We start from the raw sequence: 20,664 nt of genomic DNA, 5'->3' as shown, positions 1-20,664 counted from the left end.
GCCGTATCATTTTTTTTTTTTTTTTTTGTGGTACGCGGGCCTCTCACTGTTGTGGCCTCTCCTGTTGCGGAGCACAGGCTCTGGACGCGCAGGCTCAGCGGCCATGGCTCACGGGCCCAGCCGCTCTGCGGCATGTGGGATCCTCCCGGACCGGGCCACAAACCCGTGTCCCCTGCATCGGCAGGCGGACTCTCAACCACTGCGCCACCAGGGAAGCCCTGCAGTATCATTTTTATGTTACAGAGCAAGGTCTCAAATTTATGTCTGTCTAGCATCAAATTTCCTGATCTTCCCACCATATACCACGGTGTCCATTCCCTAATGAAGTCTTGTTTGAAACCACTTGGAAAATGATTTATTGTGTGTGTAATTAACTTGGTTCAAGGATTGGCTTGGGGGAAGGGCTGGCCAATGAACCTCCTAAAAAATGTATTTTTTTTTAATCTTTCTCAAGGGGATTCATGGCCTCTCCCAAAGTTAAGATCCACTGTGTACAAATATTAATTTTTGTACCTTCTGGAAACTATTCTAAAAGGAGAGACAAAGATAATACTGGCTATTTGGTCCCAGTTCAAAGATAAGAAGACCCAGCTCTGCTCCAGGATATAAAATTTTCCCTTTCACTTTGGGAATGAGAAAATCATCTTACCATATTTGTAAATGAGCTAAGCTTTTTTCCTCCTGAGAGGAAAGGCCACCAAGATTGTGTGTGTGTGCAATCCCAGAATCTAGCGGTCATGTAGAGAGCTATTAAAAATTTTTTTTTCCTGTGTGTGAAAAAAGCCCAGCTCCTCCCTATATGACCCCTTATCTTGAAATGGATTTCAAGCCTTTTTCCTTCTTTTTTTCCAAAGACATTGGAATATTTCTTGTAAACATGCTCTTATATTGAATCTCAAAATAGAAAACAGGCATTAAATGGAACTTCTCTCGTTGATACAGAGGCAGGGGCTCACTCTTCCCTCATCCTGCTCCCTTCCCACCCTGCACATGCCAAAACAGCCTTCATTTCTTCAGGCCAAATTGGGCGGATCTTCAGGCAGATTCTTCAACGTTACTTTCTGTCCACCATCTGTTAGGCTTTGCATTCAAAAGGAGGAAGGAGTCCAAAAAAATAGAGATCAAAGCAGATTTTTTTCTTAGTAATTGTGAGGATGGAGGGGCAAGCCTTTAATCACAGACACAGTGAGAGAAAAAAGAAATGTTTTATTTAAATTAAAATTGTTTTATTACTGATATTAAATTAGCAAAGCCCAAATCAAGTGATGGAAATCTTGAATTCCCTCCCTAAACAGAACCAAAATTGCTTAAACATTACCAAAATAGCTCCACTTAAGCAAAGTAGATTTACATTTCTTAATATGAGAAAACAACAAGGTAGGTTAGGTTCGTATAACAAACAGTACACGCTCTATAAAGTCTCAGGAATACCCAAATGTTTTCTGGTTTGGATATGAAAGAGGGGACCATATCAAACTGGCGTTGGTAAGTAAGCCAATGAGGTGTAGCAAACAAAAGCTGTTACTAAAAACAACTCAACAGCAGGCCATATGAGTATGAGCCTATCACAGTCAAAATCTTCAACTGTGACCGGCAGGACCAACATGGGGGGCGTGGGGGCGTGCAGATGTGGTTACGGCCAGAGATATAACGTGAGGGGGAACGCCAAAGGAAGGGAAAGAAACCAGCAGCAGGTGAAGGGTGTCCACTCTTCAGCTGTGCTGTATCAGACACAATCCTAAGAGCCAGGCCCTTCTCGGCCTTTAAGACGACACTACAGTCATCCCTAAGCCAGGTTCTCTCTTCTTTTGGTTCTTCTCTTCCTATAATACATTGCCTCTCTGATTTATGGGGGAGGCTCTCTAGGTAAACATTATACCAGATAAAAGGCGAAAGAAAAACAGGACCAAGAAGACATGCTTTGGGTAACTCAGGAAAGCAGCAGGAGGAGCTGCCGGAGTGCAAAGGTAAAAGCATTTGAAACGAAAACCAAAACCAAACTCACTACTACTACCTAGCCTTCCTCTCAGGGCTGAGGTGTGGTAGGTGAGGCTTGATTAGAGATCGACACAAATCATAGGCTGGATAAGTTAAGACAACTTTCAAATAAAAATCCCAAATTAATAATGATAAAGGCTTATGAGAATTCTTTTTTTAAGCCAATGAATACGCTCAACTTAGAACAAAGGAGTTCAAGATGTCCTAGTTCTGCCTGGGAGATATGGCACCTTCCCAGGCGGTGTGGCAAGGGTACTCGCAGGTCTGAGGGTGCAGCAGGAACACCTCTGCCAAATCTGGTGGGGAGAGGATGGAACCATCCAGCTGGCTCAGGGATGATGGTAGGTGGCGGACAAGCTTCAGGTGGGAAGAATGGAGGGAGGCTAAACTAAAAAGCACAGCTGATGCAAAAGAAAAGTATATACGAAGAGTTAAGGTGTCCTCCAAGTATTTGCCTATGAATAAGAATTTGAAACTAAAAAGGACAAGCTACATTACCCTCAAGTATACTTCATATAAATCAGTTCTCAAAAAAATACCTTCCAGGTACAGACATACTATTTATGGTACAGTACATATAAATATAGCAGTATAATTCAATTTATTGCTAGAATTTTATTTGGTTGTTACAAAATCTGCAAGGGTATATATATTAAAAAGGGGGGGGGGCATGAAAGGCAGCCAGAAGAGTAAGTTATCTTCAAGTTGCCTAAAGTGCCAGGCTAATTTTATACTATATTTAAACCTTTCCAAGAAAGTAAAATAGCATAGGTAGGCAAAGGAATTGTTTGAGAGAAATAGAGCGAGAAGCGTAAGCCATAATGAGGTAAGCAGACACATTCATGGGAAAAGACTTCATCCTACTTCAACTAAATTTTAATATTTCTAGGAAAAAAACCCAAGGTTAGCCAACACCGACCTGAACATCATATAAAGAAAAAAAACAGCCCTTAAATATTTAAGGGTGCTCCACCACATCCATGGCTAACGGGCAACTTGGACAAAGTTAAAATGGAAACAAGCTTTACTAGAGAAGTCTGAAAGCTTCTCCAGTTTCTCCCTGACTTGGCCTACAGCACAGTTAAGTTTTGCAGGTTTCCTTTTGTGTTGCCTGAAGATTGCTTCTAAGATCAACACAGCACACACAGAGGTGACATGGAGGAATAATTCCTTCCAGTTCAGGGACCTTTAGTAGCAGGGCTACAGAAGCATTTAATGGGAGAAGTACTGCACTTGCTTGTATTAGATTTGCTGCCATAACGTGAAGCCCCCCGCCCTAGGCCTGCCTGCCATGTTTGGCATCCTCTGGACAGAAAGCCTCTAGCTATTTCTGAGCTGTAATTGTCAGGAAACCTAATATGATTTCAGGTGTTTCATTTCACAACCTTTTTGGTCTTAGCCCACAGAAGAACATAGTAGGTTCTTGGTTAGGCCCCAGGTAAAATCTCAAGAAGTTTCCTGGATCAAAATTAGAGGCAGAGCTTTCCTCTATAGTTCCTGAGTAGCCAGGCTGAGACAGTGGCCGAAGGACTGCAGCCCTGCCATTCAGAATGGAGACAGTATCAGAAGTGAAAGTCAGCTACGGCTTAAAGGTAGACTTGAGTGGGTACGTGGGGGAAGATAATCTAGTTCACTCAGGGAGGAAATGTAGCTCCCACTGGATAACTTTTTATGCTCATAAATCCTGAAACAGGATTAAAAGAGAGAAAATCCCCAACAAGACTTCTCTGGTTCACAGGTTGGGAGGAGCTGAGAGGATAGACCAAAGAGCCAGAATCCTGAGCCTGGAGGCAGCACCGTCCCCAGTGTCCACTCCCTAAATCTACTCCCCCAGCACCAGGCCAAACCCCATGGCAGCACCCAAAGAGGATGTCTTAAGGAGATGGGGACACAGCTTCAAGCTGCTACCAGATCAGATTAGCAATTTTTAACAGCAAGTCATTTGTTCACGTCCTGTTTCAAACCATTCTTCCTACTTCCCACAAAATATGCACAACTCTTTCTTTCATTTTAAATATTTACAAACAGAAAAGGTCTGTCTGTTAAAGCAAAGACATTTTCTGAGTCTGTATAAAGTGCAGCTAATTTAAGGCAAATTTATGCGAAATATAAAAGGTGGCTTATTCTCTCTATATACACATTTTCCAGTTTTAAAAGATAAGGTCTCCTCCCCTCAAAAAAAAAAGGAAAGAGAAAAAAAGAGGGCTTGACTTTTCTTCTGGCAATTTTAAAATTAAGATCCTACTGGTTTAAGGAAATCATAGATTTCTGAATATCATATTATAAGTAAAATGGTCTTTTTTAAAAAAAATAACTTTTACATAGCTTTTTCAAACAAGTTAAAAGGTGGCAATGTGTCTGCTACTGTAGTTTGGAGGACTGGAGGATTGATGGGTAGGTAGAAGGGTTGTTTTTGTTAGCTGAGTAGATATTAGGTAGTCCAGGGCATACATCCATTTTTAAAGTAAGCCTGATGAGGCTAGACACCTAAAGCTGCTCTTAGCTCCAGGAATGAGTATCTTCCGTCTCCATCAGAATCAAACTCCCTCAAACGCTCTGGTTCTGGCACAGCAGAATGTAAGGAGTCCCAGATTTCCTGGTAGGTCAGCTTCCCATCCACATCCTGCCCAGTCTTATGGAATAAATCCTGAAGATCTGTTAAAAAGGAATTACAAAAAAATGTATATGTCTATACATATAACTAAATTTAGTTAACAGTTTAAAAAGTAGTCTCAACAGAATTTTAAGCACTGAAAGAAAAGCTACTTTGCAGACTTTGTTCCCAAAAGGTAAAGTTTAAGATCTCACTAAATCTGAAAGACTAATTCTTGATCCTTTAAGAATGAGAGGAACACTGTAGGGTACTATCGTCCCAAAATAGAATCAGTGACAGATAATCACAGGAGAAGTGAATGGACTGGCTTTCTCTCTGTTCAGGGCCTTTCTTTTAGATTTTCCAGATTTTATTCTTACGTTGAAGGGGTGGAAAGGACTGTAGAAGCCTTAAGAGCTAACTGATAGGAGCTCTGATAGCCTATAAAACAGACTACGTATGGCATATTGTCAGTTCAACAGTTACTATATAACCCAGCAATTCCATTCCTAGGGTATATACTCAAGAGAAATGAAAACATGTTGTCTACACAAAAAGTTGTATACATATGTTCATAGCTTCATTGTTCCTAATAGTCAAAAAGTGGAAACAACCCAAATAAATGTCCATCAACTAATGAAAGGCTTAACAAAATGCAGTATATCTGTAGGATAGAATATTATTCAGTCATAAAAAGGAATGAAATATTGCTGCATGCCAACCTTGAAAACATTATGCTAAGTGAAAGGAGCATATTGAAAGAAAGAAGCATACATAAGACCACGTATTATGATTCCACTTATATGAAACACCCAGAACAGGCAAATCCAAAGAGACAGTGGTTGAGAGATTAGTGGTTGCCAGGGGTGGGGGCAGGGGGATAACAGGGTGTAACTGTTCTCTCTTGGAGACTGACCCCCTCCCCGACCCAAGAGAGGGCCCTATAATAAATACCTAGGAGGTCTGCTTGTTTACACGTCTAAAAAGGGCTTGGATGTGTCCCCACTGAATGACTTAGTGGATTCAGTCTCTAATACCAGAGGACAGTACTGTCAAGCAATTTTGTAGACAAGCTTTTGGGTAAGTCCCTACTTTTAGTCCTAAGACAGCTCCAACAAAGCAGCTGAAGTCTCAAAAGCTCTCCGAAAAGCCAGAAAAGCAGTGAGACACTTGTTCCCAATGCCTGCCACCAAGTGGCTAGCTGGAAAATGTTTGTGTGTGTGTACATGGGGCATGAGTTTTAGAGCATGCTATGTACTCTATAGTGGTATTCAAATAAAAATCTCATTGGTGCCTCAGGTCATTTATAAAATGTAGTCATTCAAAAGTGTGTAAGGTCTCCGTTAGGGATTAAAGTATAAATGTTAAATTGGCTATTTCTTAATCTGCTCTAACAGTCTTTCCTCTTTTTATTCTCATCAATTCTTGATGTAATAATGAAGAGTAGGAGGAGCAACTTATGTTGCCAATAAACACAACTTAACACTCTCTTGTCTCTCCAGAAAACAGAAAAGAAAAATTGGGGACAGGGAAAAAAGTAATTGCATTTAAATGACAATATAAATTTAAGCCTCTATGCTTTAAAAGCATTAATTGTAGCCTGTAGACAACTCATTCACTTAACAAATATTCACATGTACCAGGCACTAGGCTAGGGGCTGGGACTGAAGTTAAATGTTATAGGTCCCCAGGAAATTACAATGGAGTGACACGTGCAAATGTAAGATATTATGAGTGCATACACAGGAGAAGCCTAATCCAGTCCTGGGAGGTAAGAAAATGTTTCCTGGTGGAAAGGTATCTAAACTGAGGTGAAGAGCCAGGCAGAGATAGGGTGACAGGAATGGGTGATTTTTCAGGCAGTTAGCAAGTGCAAAAACAGGAGACCAAATACCACGAAGAGGGATGGAACACACACTGTTGGAAGCAAGGCAAGCACATTTCTCTGTGAATCATATCCTTCCTACTAAAGTTTTTCTTGCTGATTTTCAGCCAAAGGACCCCTCATTTTTGGAGGGCTCTGACAAATAGGGTCAACTTTTACTTTATTTTGCTAATCTCACAGTATTGTGTTTGCTTGCTTGTCTTCTCCACTAGACTGTTATATCCATGAAGAAAGTGAGAATGATTCTTACACTGTATTCTTACTGCTTACACTGGGTCTAACCAGGCACTCATCGAATGAATGAAGAAGACTCTAAAAAACATTCATAGAGAGATAATATAGTGCAATGTGGTTAAGAGTGCAAACTTCAGCGTCAAACTGCCTTGGTGTGAATTTTGCCTCAATCGTTTGCTATGTGGACTTAGGTAGTTTCCCTATCAGTAAAATGGGTATAATACATGAATATTGATGGTCCCAGGATTGTTATCAGGATTATATGATATAATGCATATCAAGTATCTGGCCTATAGGAAGTGCTCAATCAATGTTAGCTATCATTCTTTATCTTACAAGTTTAAAAAGTCAGAAAGTTATAACTTTGAGCATTTTCTCTATCACTCCATAATATAAAAATTTACCTTCGATGCTAGAAATTCCTGGTAGGGAGACAGGCCTTAGCTGGGCAGCTTTCTCAGTCTGGCCTCCAAGAGACCGTGGCAATTTTGGCAATGCTGATGGCTTTGATGTGAAACTCTGAACTTGCTCTGGAACAAACAATACAGTTTTAGATTACTAATGTGACACCAAATTAAACCAGTATTGAAGGTCCTAACCTTTTAGGGCAAATTCATATTACTTAATTTAAGAGAAACAGCTGAGAATTAAGTAGCATAGTGACTACATGGAGTTAAAGATACAAATTGAGATGTTTCGTGGATAAGTGAAGATCAATCAATATTATGTAACATTAAGGTTTGAAGCCGTGGTCCCACTGGTTGCTCTTATAGTACAAGTTAGCATTCCACATGTTTAGAGGTTGAGAGTTCAAGCTGCAAGTGAGAAAAGCACTGGGTATTTGACATCCTAGGAGCTGTGCTATGAGCCCGATCTGGGGGTATCTGCCACCAGACCAGCTGGTGCTGAGAGAGTGCTAACATACGATCATGTAGCACAGTGTTAGGGCAAGGCCTCCCACTGTACTTTGTCTCTCACTTAAAAGAGAATAAGAGAAGTTGTACTGCTTTCCCCAAAATGAAAAATACTTGTGGGAGGGTAGGGGTCAAAACCAACATAATATAATGCCGTGGTTACATCTTCATAGAGCAGTACCAGCAGAGGTTGACGCACCTGCTAATACTGATTAGGTTATGTCCCTGACTAAAGCCAAAGGCCCTTCCAACCCAATGATCCCATTGTTATTTGTTAATGGTTTTTTACAAGGACTAATATTTACTTTTAAGTAAATTTTTATGCATTTACAGAAATGAAGACTCCCGTAAACAACATTCAGGGCTGGTTTAATACATGCTACGGCAGTAATGTTTTTGCCTATAATTGGATGCAGACAGCATGGAGAAGTCTATTTCCAGCTAAACACTACCCATTTTTCCCTTAATAGACTGGAGTACAAATCATGTGCAAAATGGGCTTTTTCTAAATGAAAGCAAAGTGTAGCAGCTTCATCTCAGTGCGCTCAGGCATCATTCACTCAGTGCCATCAGTCCTGCTGGAACACCTTTCCCCACTCTCTGTGTGGGAGGCGAGCTGCCCAAGCCTGCGTGAAATATTCAGAAGCCAACCCTGAATATCTCACCTTCATCGGCAGTCTCTGGAGGCCTGCTGCTCTCAGGTTTGTTTGTGAGAGCACTGATCAGCTGCAGTTTCTCTCTGAGCTTGGATACCTGAGAATCTGAACTATCTTCTTTCTGTCCAAAACAAAGATCACAGAAGGTTTAAGGCGGAAGGAAGACCTCAACTGATTCTTCATGATATACCCAAAGCCTATTTAGCCTGTAGTGCTTGACCCCAAGTAGGCTTCCTCTGAAGGCAATGAAGGAATGAATCAACAATTACTAGAGATACCTTCAGTACTCAGTGTTGATTAGGGCCTGGCTGGATTTGAGCCTAGACCATCAAGGGAACATTATGCTACAGATGATCTGATTCACTGTGTGCATTTGGCGGACGGGGAAGGCAAGCATGTGTCAGCAGTAAAGGAAACATATACTTGCTCAGGTGCTGTTGTGATACCCATTTCCTAAATGGGTAGGATATTGTTTTCTAGGTACTATTTCACACTAACTAACTAATTTTCCTGAATAGCTTACTTCACCTTGTGACTAGATCAGTTTAGGCAGTTTTATGCTCTTATCATCTTAAAAAAAAAAAAAAGCAACCAAACCACAAGTATTCCCCCTGATCTTCCTTCTCTGCCACCATGGTAATGATTCAACTGGTGGCAGGAACTGTTAGGAACATAAGGGAGCTACAATATTTTTTTCCCTGTTCTTCATTCATTTATTTGTTTATTTTTTAACATCTTTATTGGAGTATAAGTGCTTTACAATGGTGTGTTAGTTTCTGCTTTATAACAAAGTGAATCCGTTATACATATACATATATCCCCATATCTTTTCCCTCTTGTGTCTCCCTCCTTCCCACCCTCCCTATCCCACCCCTCTAGGTGGTCACAAAGCACCAAGCTGATCAGGGAGCTATAATATTTCTAATTCGAGGCCTTACTTGTATCTTTAAAAAAATTTTTTTCCCCTACCCTGCCTCATTCCCAGATGATATAGTAGCATATAAAAAATACAATTAATTATAAAAAGAGAGAAGTCTGGTTTCTGTGAGGTCAGTTTCTAACTGCGTAGGCTAGTGTGAAAGGTCCTGAGCCCATGTTTAGTTAGAATATCGACCATTACACATTTCTTTTATTCAATATTTATTTACTTATTTCTCTCCTATCCTTATTCTACCCTAACAGTTACTGTACAGTAGATCACACTTAGTTTATTTAGGGAGCTAAAATATGGATGTATATAGCTAAAACTAGGTACTAAATGCTTGAATAATTTATGGCAAGGAGAAATTACATTTCTTTTGGACACTTAGATGAGGTAGGACAAAGGGACTAATACATTGGGGTAAGAGTTAAAAACACAAAGTGTCAGAAAGTAAAGCCAAAAAATTCAGGCAAAAATGTATACTAGCTCTATTTTATTCTGATATTTACTGTCAAAATCTGAACTGTTGCTGAAATCACTATTATTTTCCAATAGTAACCACCCATTACTTTTTTTGTGCTTGAACATTTTTATCTGGATCTTAAATTTTTCTTGTCATTCTCTAGGTGAATATAAAATTTTTTTGGGGTAGCAGCAGTTAGAAAACTCAACAAAAGCCTAGCTTATAAAGCACTAAAATCTTAATATATGTGATTTTTATCCAGACAATACAAAACTGTTAAGGAAGAACAAGTCTAGATGCAAAGCATTACATTGAAAACTGCCTGACATATGTGGTTCATTTCCAAGTTCATTTCCTGTGAACCCCATCCTTGAGCTCATCGAATGCAATGTGCATCTGAAATGATATTTTAGTCACTCAGTCACAATCTTTCTGGCTTTTCCTTTATTTTAGCCAAGATCTTATAATATTAAACAGTACTCTAATCACAGAGAATGCTGAAAACAAACTTTCTTTCCTGGGATAACAAAGCAACATCACAGACAACTTGTCTTATCTTGACAATATGTCTGGGAAGAACAAAAAAAGGGAAGGTACAAGGTGAAGGGAACAGGCTGAAGCTTAAAGGGACTATGTATGTACTGAGACTGCAATCTTTCTTTTCCCCCTTCCACCCCCCAAGAGTCTGTAATTTTAAAAATAAGAAATAATTTTTAGTTTAGACACCATTTTTAGATTATCTATGCCTCTCATCATTAGTACAGATAACTTACTGTCTTAGCTTAAAAGTCACTTCCTTAGGGAAGCCTTCCTGTTCTCTGTTAGCACTGTTATACCCTATACCTTTCCTTTGTAGCACTTATCATACTCGTGATTATCTGCTCAATTATGTGTTAATGATCTTCTGGCTGATGGACTTCGAGCTCCACCAGAACAGGTGTCACGTGTCTACACTGCTCACTGTGGTCACACCAGCTCGTAGCAAAGAGCTGGGCAAGGGGCAGGTTCCTGATAAAGTACTTGCTTATTTACCAATATACTAATTTACTAATTACTTTGTCTTGAAGTTTCAAAAAAAGACCAAAGTGCTCCCTTTGAGAAAGAAGCAGGTGCTCATGCATTTATTCTTACTTCAGAGAAAGCCTCCTATTATTTACCTTTATGCTCTGGGATTTTACTGACTCTGTTCTGTTGGTCACTTGATGCAAAGACTCTCTCTTCAGAGTGGCAGCTCTATCATTCATCTTAAAGGGTAAAAGGAACAAAACAAGAGAAGATTAAAGGAAAACATTAAAACTTAAACAACATCCAGCATTTTAAAAACAAACTGGCCAAACTTATTTAAAGGGTCTCGATATACAACTGATTCACTATGCTGTACACCTGAAACTAACACAACGTTGTAAATCAACTATATTCCAATAAAAATTTTAAAACAATAAATAAATGAAGGGTCTCAGAACACTTTCAACAGAAAACCAGCAGGAGAATGAGAGGAGAGAGGGAGAAAGGCCTCAGAGAGACAAAGCTGAAACTGGTGCTTCTAGTTTCTGTCACAAACTTTAAAACTTTGAAGTATAAAAGGCGAGAGGACTTCTACCCAAAACCATGCTGGGTATGATGCTGCTGGAAGAAACAGTGGGACAGATGGCACTATTAGCAATTTCCTCTTCTGGAAAAAAAATAGGGTGAGGAGGGGAGGGACAGTATGGAGAGCTTTGGGGCTGGTGAGTTTTCACTATAAGCCTTGAAAACCAACCTTCAAGACCTAATACTCATCAAATCATCCAAAATTCCTAGCCTCTACTGTACTCAGTTTAGCTAAGTTCAAAAAGGCTTTTAAAAATGAGGAGGCTCCTTTGATCTTCACAGCTTTGTAGTAAATCACACACCCCTGTGAAGGAGGAAGAGGAGCAGGTCCTCCTACTCTACCCTCAAAGCCAAGGCCGGGCCACTTGCCAGGGCTCCATTGTAGCAGAGCCAGTTCAAAGGCTGCTTCCTATGTGCCAGGGCTTGACTTTACTTGCAGGCTTGCTTGCTTCTAGCTTTGGCAGTTACTTGATTTACACAATTTATACAGTTACTTGACTTATACAATTTATACAATCTCCTGTATTTGGTTTCCATTTCTATATGCCTATGTCTTGGCTGTGGGAAATCTTTAAGAGTGGGGCTCGCAGCTATTAAAAAATGACCCACGTGGATTCTAGAACAATGCATATGTGAAAGGTGATTAAAAGAAACAACCACCACATCTTATTTGCAATAACATGAAAACCAGTAAACCATACGGTCTGTCAGCATCAGTGACTTAGTACGTCATTCAGGTTCCTCTTATGTAAAATGAGAGGGCAGACTCAATGATCTCTTAAGGGGAGGAGCTGGTCTGACTGATTTGTCTTAAATAGCTTTCCTGACATTATCTGCAAGGGGATCCCCCTCATATGCCCATGAAACAGGACAAGTCTGAAAGCCGAGTCTGGGCTTAAGGAAATGACAAAAGATTCTCTAGTTATTGTCACTGTCATTGTTCCCATCCTTAATAAATTAAAAAAGTAAAGATCAAGAAGACCTCCCTTGGAAATATGTGCCAGAGCTTCCCTACCAGATGAGTCACTGGCAACATAAAAGGAAGCTTGTCGTCTCTGCCAACTACTTGTGGTGAGGCCTTGGCAAGCAACTGAACCTCTCTACATCTCCCTCCCAAATCAGGACTGACATTGTCTGTGCCATTCACATCACACAGCTAGTGTAAGGATTAAAGGAGACAAGGATTAAGCATAACACAAACGTGGAGCCTCTCAAGTGTCCTAGAAGTCGTGGTCTGAAAAGGTTGTGGAATGTCATCCATGTACAGACAAAACACACTGCAACACAGAACATGTCACAAAAGACGTGAAGAGGCTTACCATGCTGAAGGACAGGTTCGCTCGCTTTTCTACCTTGCTCATAGCAATCAGATCTCTTTCTATCAAGTTGACTCTCTGGGTAAGATTACTGACTGTCTCATTCATCCCCTTGAGTTTAAGATCATTCTCTCTCTGGTACCCCACTAGGGCACTGTTTACCTCCTCTAAAAAGTTGTGGAGGTACAGGATATCCTGGAGTGGAAATAAATCAAGTTGTGGAATCCAGCTAAAGACATGTACTAGACAAGCAGGCCAGCAGCACTGAACAACCATTATTATGTCAACTTATTGAAGTAAACTCCTTTTCCTGCTCTTGACCATTGATTGTCAGTCTCTGTTTTGTCCCTCCACTCTGAACTGCTCCCAGTTTACTCCCTCTGGAATTGTCTGACCTCAGTTAGACAGGAGGGGGAAAGAGGGAAGAGACTACCAACATGATTCACTCTCTGGTCCCAGAAAGCTGAGAGCTTGAGAATTGATTTCCCAATGTTTACCTCACCTGCTGGCGAGAAAGCCTGCTGGGTTATTGACTGAAACGCTCAGTAACCTAATTTGTCAGAACAAAACTACCGTAGAAACAATACCAATTACTGAATTGGCTCATGTAGCAAAACCATAACAGGTAGTGCATTATTTAGTACAAGATTCAATCATTTTTGACATTCTCCAGTACTGATTATTTAGAAAGGAATGATGATTATAGGCTTTAAAGGGCATTAAATTCAGGACAGGAATTCTTCGCAGTGAAGATTTCTTTTATTCTTTTTAATGTGATTCTGAACTCATCCTTTTCCCTCCTCTGGTCTTTAGAAGATCTTGATATTCCAGGATATGCTTTCTAATGTTCTTAGTACTTACTGTGACCCCAAACAGCCATCACTTTGAATTAATCTGCTATCCATCCATCTTTAACTTGCCCAGATTGCTATTCAAAAACTGTTCAAAAACAGTTTCAGGATAATCTGGTCACTTTATGACTTTCAAGATGTGAAAAGGAATTTACTCCACTGATCGACATGCAGGGAGAAAAAGCAGACTGCCAAGGAAGACACAGGCAGCACGCTGGCTCCCTGACAGAGCCACACCCCCCCCAACTCTGCTCAGCTCTCAGGCAGGCAAACGTGTGCACGAGATGCCTGCTCAGGGATCGCAACATGGAGCCTGCGCTACTCAGGCCGCCTCCAGAGTTCAATGGTCATAGGGAGTTAAGCCAGAGACAAAAGTACCTGTTTCAAATTCTCACTGTGGGTTTTACTGTCAAGTTCAGATGTAGCTGACGGTGATGGAATGATCTGGTTGCTTCCACTGGTTTCCTTTAAGGCGTGCTGATTCTGTGAACAGGAATGAAGGTTGGTACAGGCAATAAGTAATAACTAAGTTTGCTTATCCATCAGGGACGGTCCTGGAACATTCCAGCTTCTCACAGGTGGCATCCGCAGATTAATCAACAACTATTTCCCAGGAGCCTTGGTATGACCAATCCTGTGCTAGGCCTGAGGGCACCAGGTACTTCTGGGATCCCCAGCCTAAAGCCTGGACTGGATCAGCAGCACCCAGACTGTGTCAGGGAACTGAGGTCCTCTGTTTCTCAGTCTCTGAATGGAATGAACTCCCTAGAAACCAGGCCTCCTCTCCCTGTCACCTGTACTCCCAGAGAAACTATACAACCACTGTATCTCCCAGGACCAACTCAGTCTGAACCTGGTTAGTGTCATTGTTTCCCCAGGACTAAAGAGCTTTATACATTCAAAGAACAGCCAGTCAAGGAACCACTGGCTTTGGGCACTGAGCACAGTAACCAACCGTGCACATTATTAGCTTCTCAGTTTGTACAGCACATGCCAAGAGTTATGAGGGTTACCCTTCCTTTCTCATCCCCTTCCCACTGCTCAAGTCTCTCCTGGCGGCGACTGAAGTATAACATGCTTATATACACTTTTCCCTCTAATGGAAAAACTTTGTATGGCTTATTCAGTAGGAGGATTACCACTGGAAACCATGGAAGTTTAAAAGATACACATTTAATGATAACAGGATGCAACTGGTAAAAATAAACTGTTTTCCTTGAAATCTGAAATCCTAGACATTTGTCAACTCTGCTTTTATAGGAGACAAATGGTAACAACAAAGAGAAAAGGAGGAGAGGATGAGAAAAAAAAAGAAAAAACCCCATGGTTCTATAAAGTATGAATTTTTGAGTTAGTAAAAAGTATTTTAGAAAATAATTACTTTGAGAAAATGCTCAAGCTATTAAAATAATAATAATAATAAAAGAACTGTTGAGTTAGAGAAGTCTTTATTATTATGGATCACACAGTTACTCAGTGGCAGAGTTGGAATTAGAATCCAGGGTGTCTGGATACCTAGATCAAGGCTTTTTCCTCTGGGTCAGCCCCACTAAATAAAAGTGAGGAGTATTTGTTCTGAAGAAAATGAAAAACCCTCCTTTCTAGAGCTCTAATACAGCCCAGGTCTCCTTGGCACAAACTGCCCAGTTTAAACTTGAAACTCCAAAACTTGAAAAGAGCATGTAGGGCAGATCTAGAAATTGGGGGAGAAGCTAGGGAACTTTTGTGTGCCTTGAACTGTCCTGATTTCATACATGTATAACTCATCTCTCCAGCAGGACAGCGAGGGCTGTGCCATCCTTTTTCACCCTTCATAAATCTTTCATGGAGCTCAGTATCCGTTAGGAGATTAATTAAGGCCTCTGAATGACTGCAGACAGCTTACATCTGCACAGCATTAAGCAATGTTTGAAAACAATTCCCGAGCACTGCAGGGGTTTGCTTCTGTCTCAGTTATCTGTTGCTGTATAATAAATCATCCCCAGGGACTTCCCTGGCAGTCCAGTGGTTAAGACTTCGCCTTCCAGTGTAGGGGGTGAGGGTTTGATCCCTGGTTGGGGAGCTAGGATCCCACATGCCTTGCCGTCCAAAAACCATGGCATAAAACAGAAGCAATACTGTAACAAATTCAATAAAGACTTTTAAAACAGTCCACATCAAAAAAAAAAAAAATCTTAAAAAAAAAAAAAGAATCATCCCCAAACTTTGTGGCTTAAAACAAGTTTATTATTTCTCATGATTCTGTGGGTTGACTGGGCTCAGTGGGGGTGGGGTGGCTTCCTGTTCCCCGTGGTATAGGATGAGGTCACACATGTGGCTGTATTCGACTGCGAGACAGGCTGAAGCTGGAACACCCAAGATGGCCTTTCATCCTCTGGAGCTCCTCTTTGCTTTGCCTCTAATCATTCCCAGTCTAACAGCCCTGCCCAAACTCCTGATCCACAGAACAGTGAGAAATAATAAACTGTTGTTTTAAGCCACTAAGTCTTAGGGTGATTTGTTATGTAGCAATAAATAAGACACTTCCCCACTCCCTTTTCCTTCTTTTCCGTTTTCCTTCCTACCCATTCAACTCTAAGGACAGTGTCTTAGTGCTGTAACTCCTCTACCACGTTTGCAAAAGACTCAGCTTTTAATCCTATCTACCTCAATTTATAGATTGTAGTAAAATCAATCAACACTGCTTATTTTATCTTTTAAAAAGGTGCCTGTGGGGCCTGTTTAGGTAAATGGAAAGTTGGTATCACAAGATTACACAGAAAAGGGTAGGCAGGAGTATGCTAACTTTCTGTAGCATTTGTAGATTTCCGTACCATATCACTCTGCAGTGACTCCATGGTTTTCTTGTGTTCGTCCACAGTCTTCTGTATTGCCTCCACAGCAAGATGGACGCTGTTTAAAGTATTGCCAATGGAAGCAACACTCTGAGCAGAAACATGTAGTAGGGTCAGTGTTTTTTCCTTTTTAAAATTTTTTAATAACTTTATTAAGATATAACTGAGAAACAATAAACTGCACGTATTTAAAATGTATAACTTGATAAGTTTTTACATATATATACATACATATATATATATATATACACACACCTGTGAAACCATTACCACAATCAAGATAATAAACATCCATCACCCCCAAGTTCCCTCATGCCTCCTTGCAATTCTTCCCTCCCTGTTCCCAGGCAACCACTGATCCACTTTCTATCACTATATATATATATGTGTCACTATCTATCTATCTATCCATACACTTATATATCTCAGTTTGCATTTCCTAGAATTTTACATGAATAGAACAGTGAGTGAGCATGTACTTTTTTTTGGCACGGCTTCTTTCATGCAGCATAATTATTCTGAGATTTATGCGTGTTGTAGCTACTCAGCATGTTGTGGAGTAGCATTCCATTCTACAGATACATCACCTTGACCTGCTGATGGTGTTTTAGATTTTAGGTTGTTTTCAACATTTGACTATTACAAATAAAGCTGCTATGAACATTAACGTACAAGCCCTCATGTGGGCATATGCTTTCATTTCTCTTCATCATAAGCTTTCTTGTTATCACAATTCCTAGGAGGTGAGTGGCTGATCACATGGTAGACGTAGGCTTCACTTTTGTACTCCATCTCCTCATCAATACTGGTATCCTCAATCTGTTCCATGTTAGCCATTCTAGTGGGAGTGTAGTGGTATAGCATTGTGATTTTACTTAACCACTGACCTAATGGAGGATTATTTCAAATACCTTCGAACTATGAACCCCATGTAGTTTATACTGACACAATTAACCAGAAAGTACACATACACACACACATAATTTTCATAGACGAAAGCCAGATCTTTCCTTAAAAACAAAACAAACAGAACAAAAAACCCCCCAAAAAACTAGCTTATAAATCTGGGATCTGTAGGTAAAGTTCTCCCACAAACTGCCTCTATGAAGCCCTGCAGGCAGAGCAGTCAGAGCTATCATTGTAGATTGCCACTCTCAGGAGCAAATGATGACTTTTGAGTGAAAATGGGTGGAACCATTTTTGGCCTTGGAAAACCCAGCATTGTAGAGATGAAGGGAAAATTCCATTTGGCAGCATGTGTTCTGCTTTAGAATCCCATCAGTAACTACTGAGTAGAGTTAGATACGGCTAGTAGCTTACTTGCTTTCATTAGGTCCAAGGAGCCCAAGTGGATTGCGGACTTAGGAATATAATTCAGAAATGATCTTTTAAAACAGCCTTGTCCTACACGAACATCTAAAAGAGTGTTACTAATTTGATAGGTTTTGGTCTTTCATTAAGACATACTGATAATTTTATAGTGTCCCATTAGTATTTTTAACCAAGTGTGTTTATTATACTGATAGCCAAGAATCCAAGAGAAAAAGAAATGACATTTTCAACATTAAAAAAAAAAATTACATGAGATACACTGGAGTTAGGTTTTTTGAGATGACCTACCACTTCAAAACCGAGCCACCTGTAATAAAAGTAGTGCCTGACATGATAAATGCACAGATTTGCAAAGAGACAACATACTGGGTAGAAGTCTCTAAGCTGGGATTTTTGTCTATGTAAGGTCAGGTCTGTTGTTACAGCAGCTACAAGCATTCAAAGACATCCACTGTTAGAGAATCTTCACTGGCTGGATGCATGAGCCCATCAGGACGCAAGAAGATAGTAAGCTCTTGTTTAAGATTTTTTTTTTAAGGAAGCAGCTGACAGAGCCATGTGAACTCTAGAGCAAAACCCTGAAACTAGTATTCTCACCAACTGCAAAGTGCCTGGCACATACTGGAGGAAGCCCCACAAATGTTTGTTGAATTAACGAATGCAAGAATAAACCAATTTCCTTTTTGAATGCAAGACTGCCAGAGTTGCTTCTGTATTAAAGGCTACAGAGGCCTACCTTTTTCCCCACTTGACCCTTGGGAATAATGGCAAAAACAGTCTGGTCTCATCAAAGTTGTCCCTACTTTTTTTTTTTAAGTTGTAAGCAGATGACCATATTGGACAAACAGCAGGCTACAGAGACTGAGCACACACAGGTGGTGTGGCTATAAAATAACAAGTTTTGTTTCTGGCTTAGGAATTTCTCACTCCTTTGAGGAAACAATTTGTCTGTTTATAGAGCCTGGTATATAATCAAATCAAACTCAGCACACACTGACTTTTAAAAGCCAAAGATTCTAGATTTGATACCCATTGTTTCGGGTTCCCTGCTCCAGAATCCTTCTTCCACTTACTGCTACAGGAATATATATTAAGATATAACTGAGAAACAATAAACTGCACGTATTTAAAATATATAACTTGGTAAGTTTTTACATATATATACATACATCCTGCTTCCACTCCTGGCAGCTACAAGATGCCTAACCCTCATGTTGCTTGTGTGCCCATTAAGCACTCTTTTCCTTCCATTCCCTACCCACTCCCCCCACCCAGCTCTAAAGATCCCAACATATTCTTCAACTGGTTGGTTACTGCCTCCTGCTCTAGGCTGAATCCTAGGGATCAAGTAAATAGAAATTCTAAAGTAATGTTTGCCTAGGCCCTAGAGTCTAGGGCATATACCTAAGAGTGATTTGCTTAGAGGGTGTGTCTCTCTACCTTTATAAAATAATATATATTGTTTTCCAAAATGCTTCTTACCAATTTATACTCCCAGCAGGAGTGTTTGGAAGTTTCCCTCTATCCACATCCTTGCCAGTATTTATCACATCCTGAATTTTTATTTTGCACTTCCCCAAATTATCTTTAAAAAACAAAACCAATGAAAACAAACAAAAAAAAATCCCCTCTCTTTCTCAATCATGGAAAATAATAGCAACTTAGAGCAACTCTCACGTACAATTGCTCTGCTTTCATAAAGACATTGTGGATGATGAACTGAAACAGGCAAGTAATGAAAAGCAAACCCACACATGTTAACACAAGAGTCCCAGCAAAGCAATCCTGGGACTTGGAAAGCCAAATAAAAAGGTGTGAATCTATATAAACCATAGCTAAAACCACCTGCTGCAAATTAAAGGCCCAACCAACCAGACCAAAGCAGAGATGTCTTGAACTCTATTACTGTCCTTGGAGTAGCTGATTTCAAACGCCAGCCTTTCAAAGAGAATTTGTAAGAAGACAGAATTACAGTAGGTTAATTTCAGTGCCCATACACAGCACTTACCTTCTGAAGTCCCTCTACAGTGGCAGGCAGGCTAATTAAGTCTGCAGCTGACTTGACATTGGCTTTGAGGTGGTTTACTGCAGAAGTCAGCAGAGAAATCTGAAAGGAAATGAGTAATAAACAATGAAAACAGAACTTGTAGAACAATGCTCCCTTCACACACTCTATAGCTGATGGTGATGTCAAGCACCTTTGGGCATCATGTGATTCTGTGATCCAGACGTTCTGCCCGGTCAGGTCACAGGAGTAGAAGAACTCTGCAGAGTACCTTGGATAGACTTGAGATGTGGGAGGAAGCAGTAACACCCCTTCTCTCCCTGCCCAGTTTAAATACCAGCGCCAAGGAGGGCAAGGCAGGCATTATTCTTTACCCCACTCCTGGCAGCTACAAGATGCAAAAATCTTAAATTACCCAAAAGATGTAGTAATTACAACACAATCCTTCAACAACTGGACAGGAAGAAAGCTAACGATCAAGGACCTCTGAAAGATTTTATTTTGGTAAAAAATACCACCTCAGTTATTTGCTGAACTTTTGTTTCTGCCCAAGTGGGAACATATAAAGTAAAAGCCCAACATCACAATATACAGTTGACAGCAACTGAACCCTGACAACTTGAATGGCACTTTCAACTGCCTGGGCATTTAGTTTTGGTTTAACAATGTGATTAACATTTCAAACTCAATAGCTCAACCAAAGCACTACTTTGTACCCTGAAGGGGCTCAATAAATACCCACTGACCTGCTGGCTGACTGAATGTATTAAAATAGGAATTGAATCAAAATAAAAAGTATCTTCCCTTCTGCTATTTATGGGTAAAATTTTAAATAGCTGGACTTCTCTCTAGAATGAGGACTGGTGGAACCTGTGTAATACTGTTTCAGGTTGCAGAGATCATATTCTAAAAACCTTGCAATGTGGCTCAAAACTTGGTTCCACACTGCTTTCCTGTCCCAAGTTCTAGGATGAGGACACAGATCTACCAATAGCAATTATATTCAGAATGGCCTCACAGAGTAACCATGAAAGTTTCTGGGCACTTGTGACATGCCTAACCCTGTGGTAG

At 40.3% G+C, this 20,664-nt stretch overlaps 1 protein-coding gene across 3 annotated transcripts in view; it reads right to left on the bottom strand.

Moving 5' to 3' along the window:
- Positions 1-1,186: 1,186 nt before the first annotated feature.
- The window catches only part of EFCAB14 (EF-hand calcium binding domain 14), a 37,568-nt gene continuing 18,090 nt past the window's right edge, over positions 1,187-20,664 (bottom strand). Inside the window, exons 4-11 of one of the 3 annotated variants that reach the window (XM_027108651.1) lie at positions 19,597-19,695; positions 16,236-16,346; positions 13,801-13,905; positions 12,575-12,766; positions 10,823-10,909; positions 8,290-8,401; positions 7,115-7,240; positions 1,187-4,653 (exon numbers count right to left, since the gene is read on the bottom strand). In XM_027108651.1, the coding sequence (XP_026964452.1) occupies positions 4,478-4,653; positions 7,115-7,240; positions 8,290-8,401; positions 10,823-10,909; positions 12,575-12,766; positions 13,801-13,905; positions 16,236-16,346; positions 19,597-19,695 (1,008 nt within the window). In that variant the 3' untranslated portion in view covers positions 1,187-4,477. The remainder of the gene's footprint in view (positions 4,654-7,114; positions 7,241-8,289; positions 8,402-10,822; positions 10,910-12,574; positions 12,767-13,800; positions 13,906-16,235; positions 16,347-19,596; positions 19,696-20,664) is intronic. The other 2 variants (XM_027108653.1, XM_027108652.1) reach the window with 2 other exon arrangements.

The sequence above is a fragment of the Aethalodelphis obliquidens genome, unplaced genomic scaffold (assembly GCF_003676395.1).
Source record: "Aethalodelphis obliquidens isolate GAN/ISIS:26980383/991018 unplaced genomic scaffold, ASM367639v1 scaffold9, whole genome shotgun sequence".
Lineage (NCBI taxonomy): Eukaryota > Metazoa > Chordata > Mammalia > Artiodactyla > Delphinidae > Aethalodelphis > Aethalodelphis obliquidens.
This window is presented reverse-complemented; position numbering and strand designations above follow the sequence as displayed.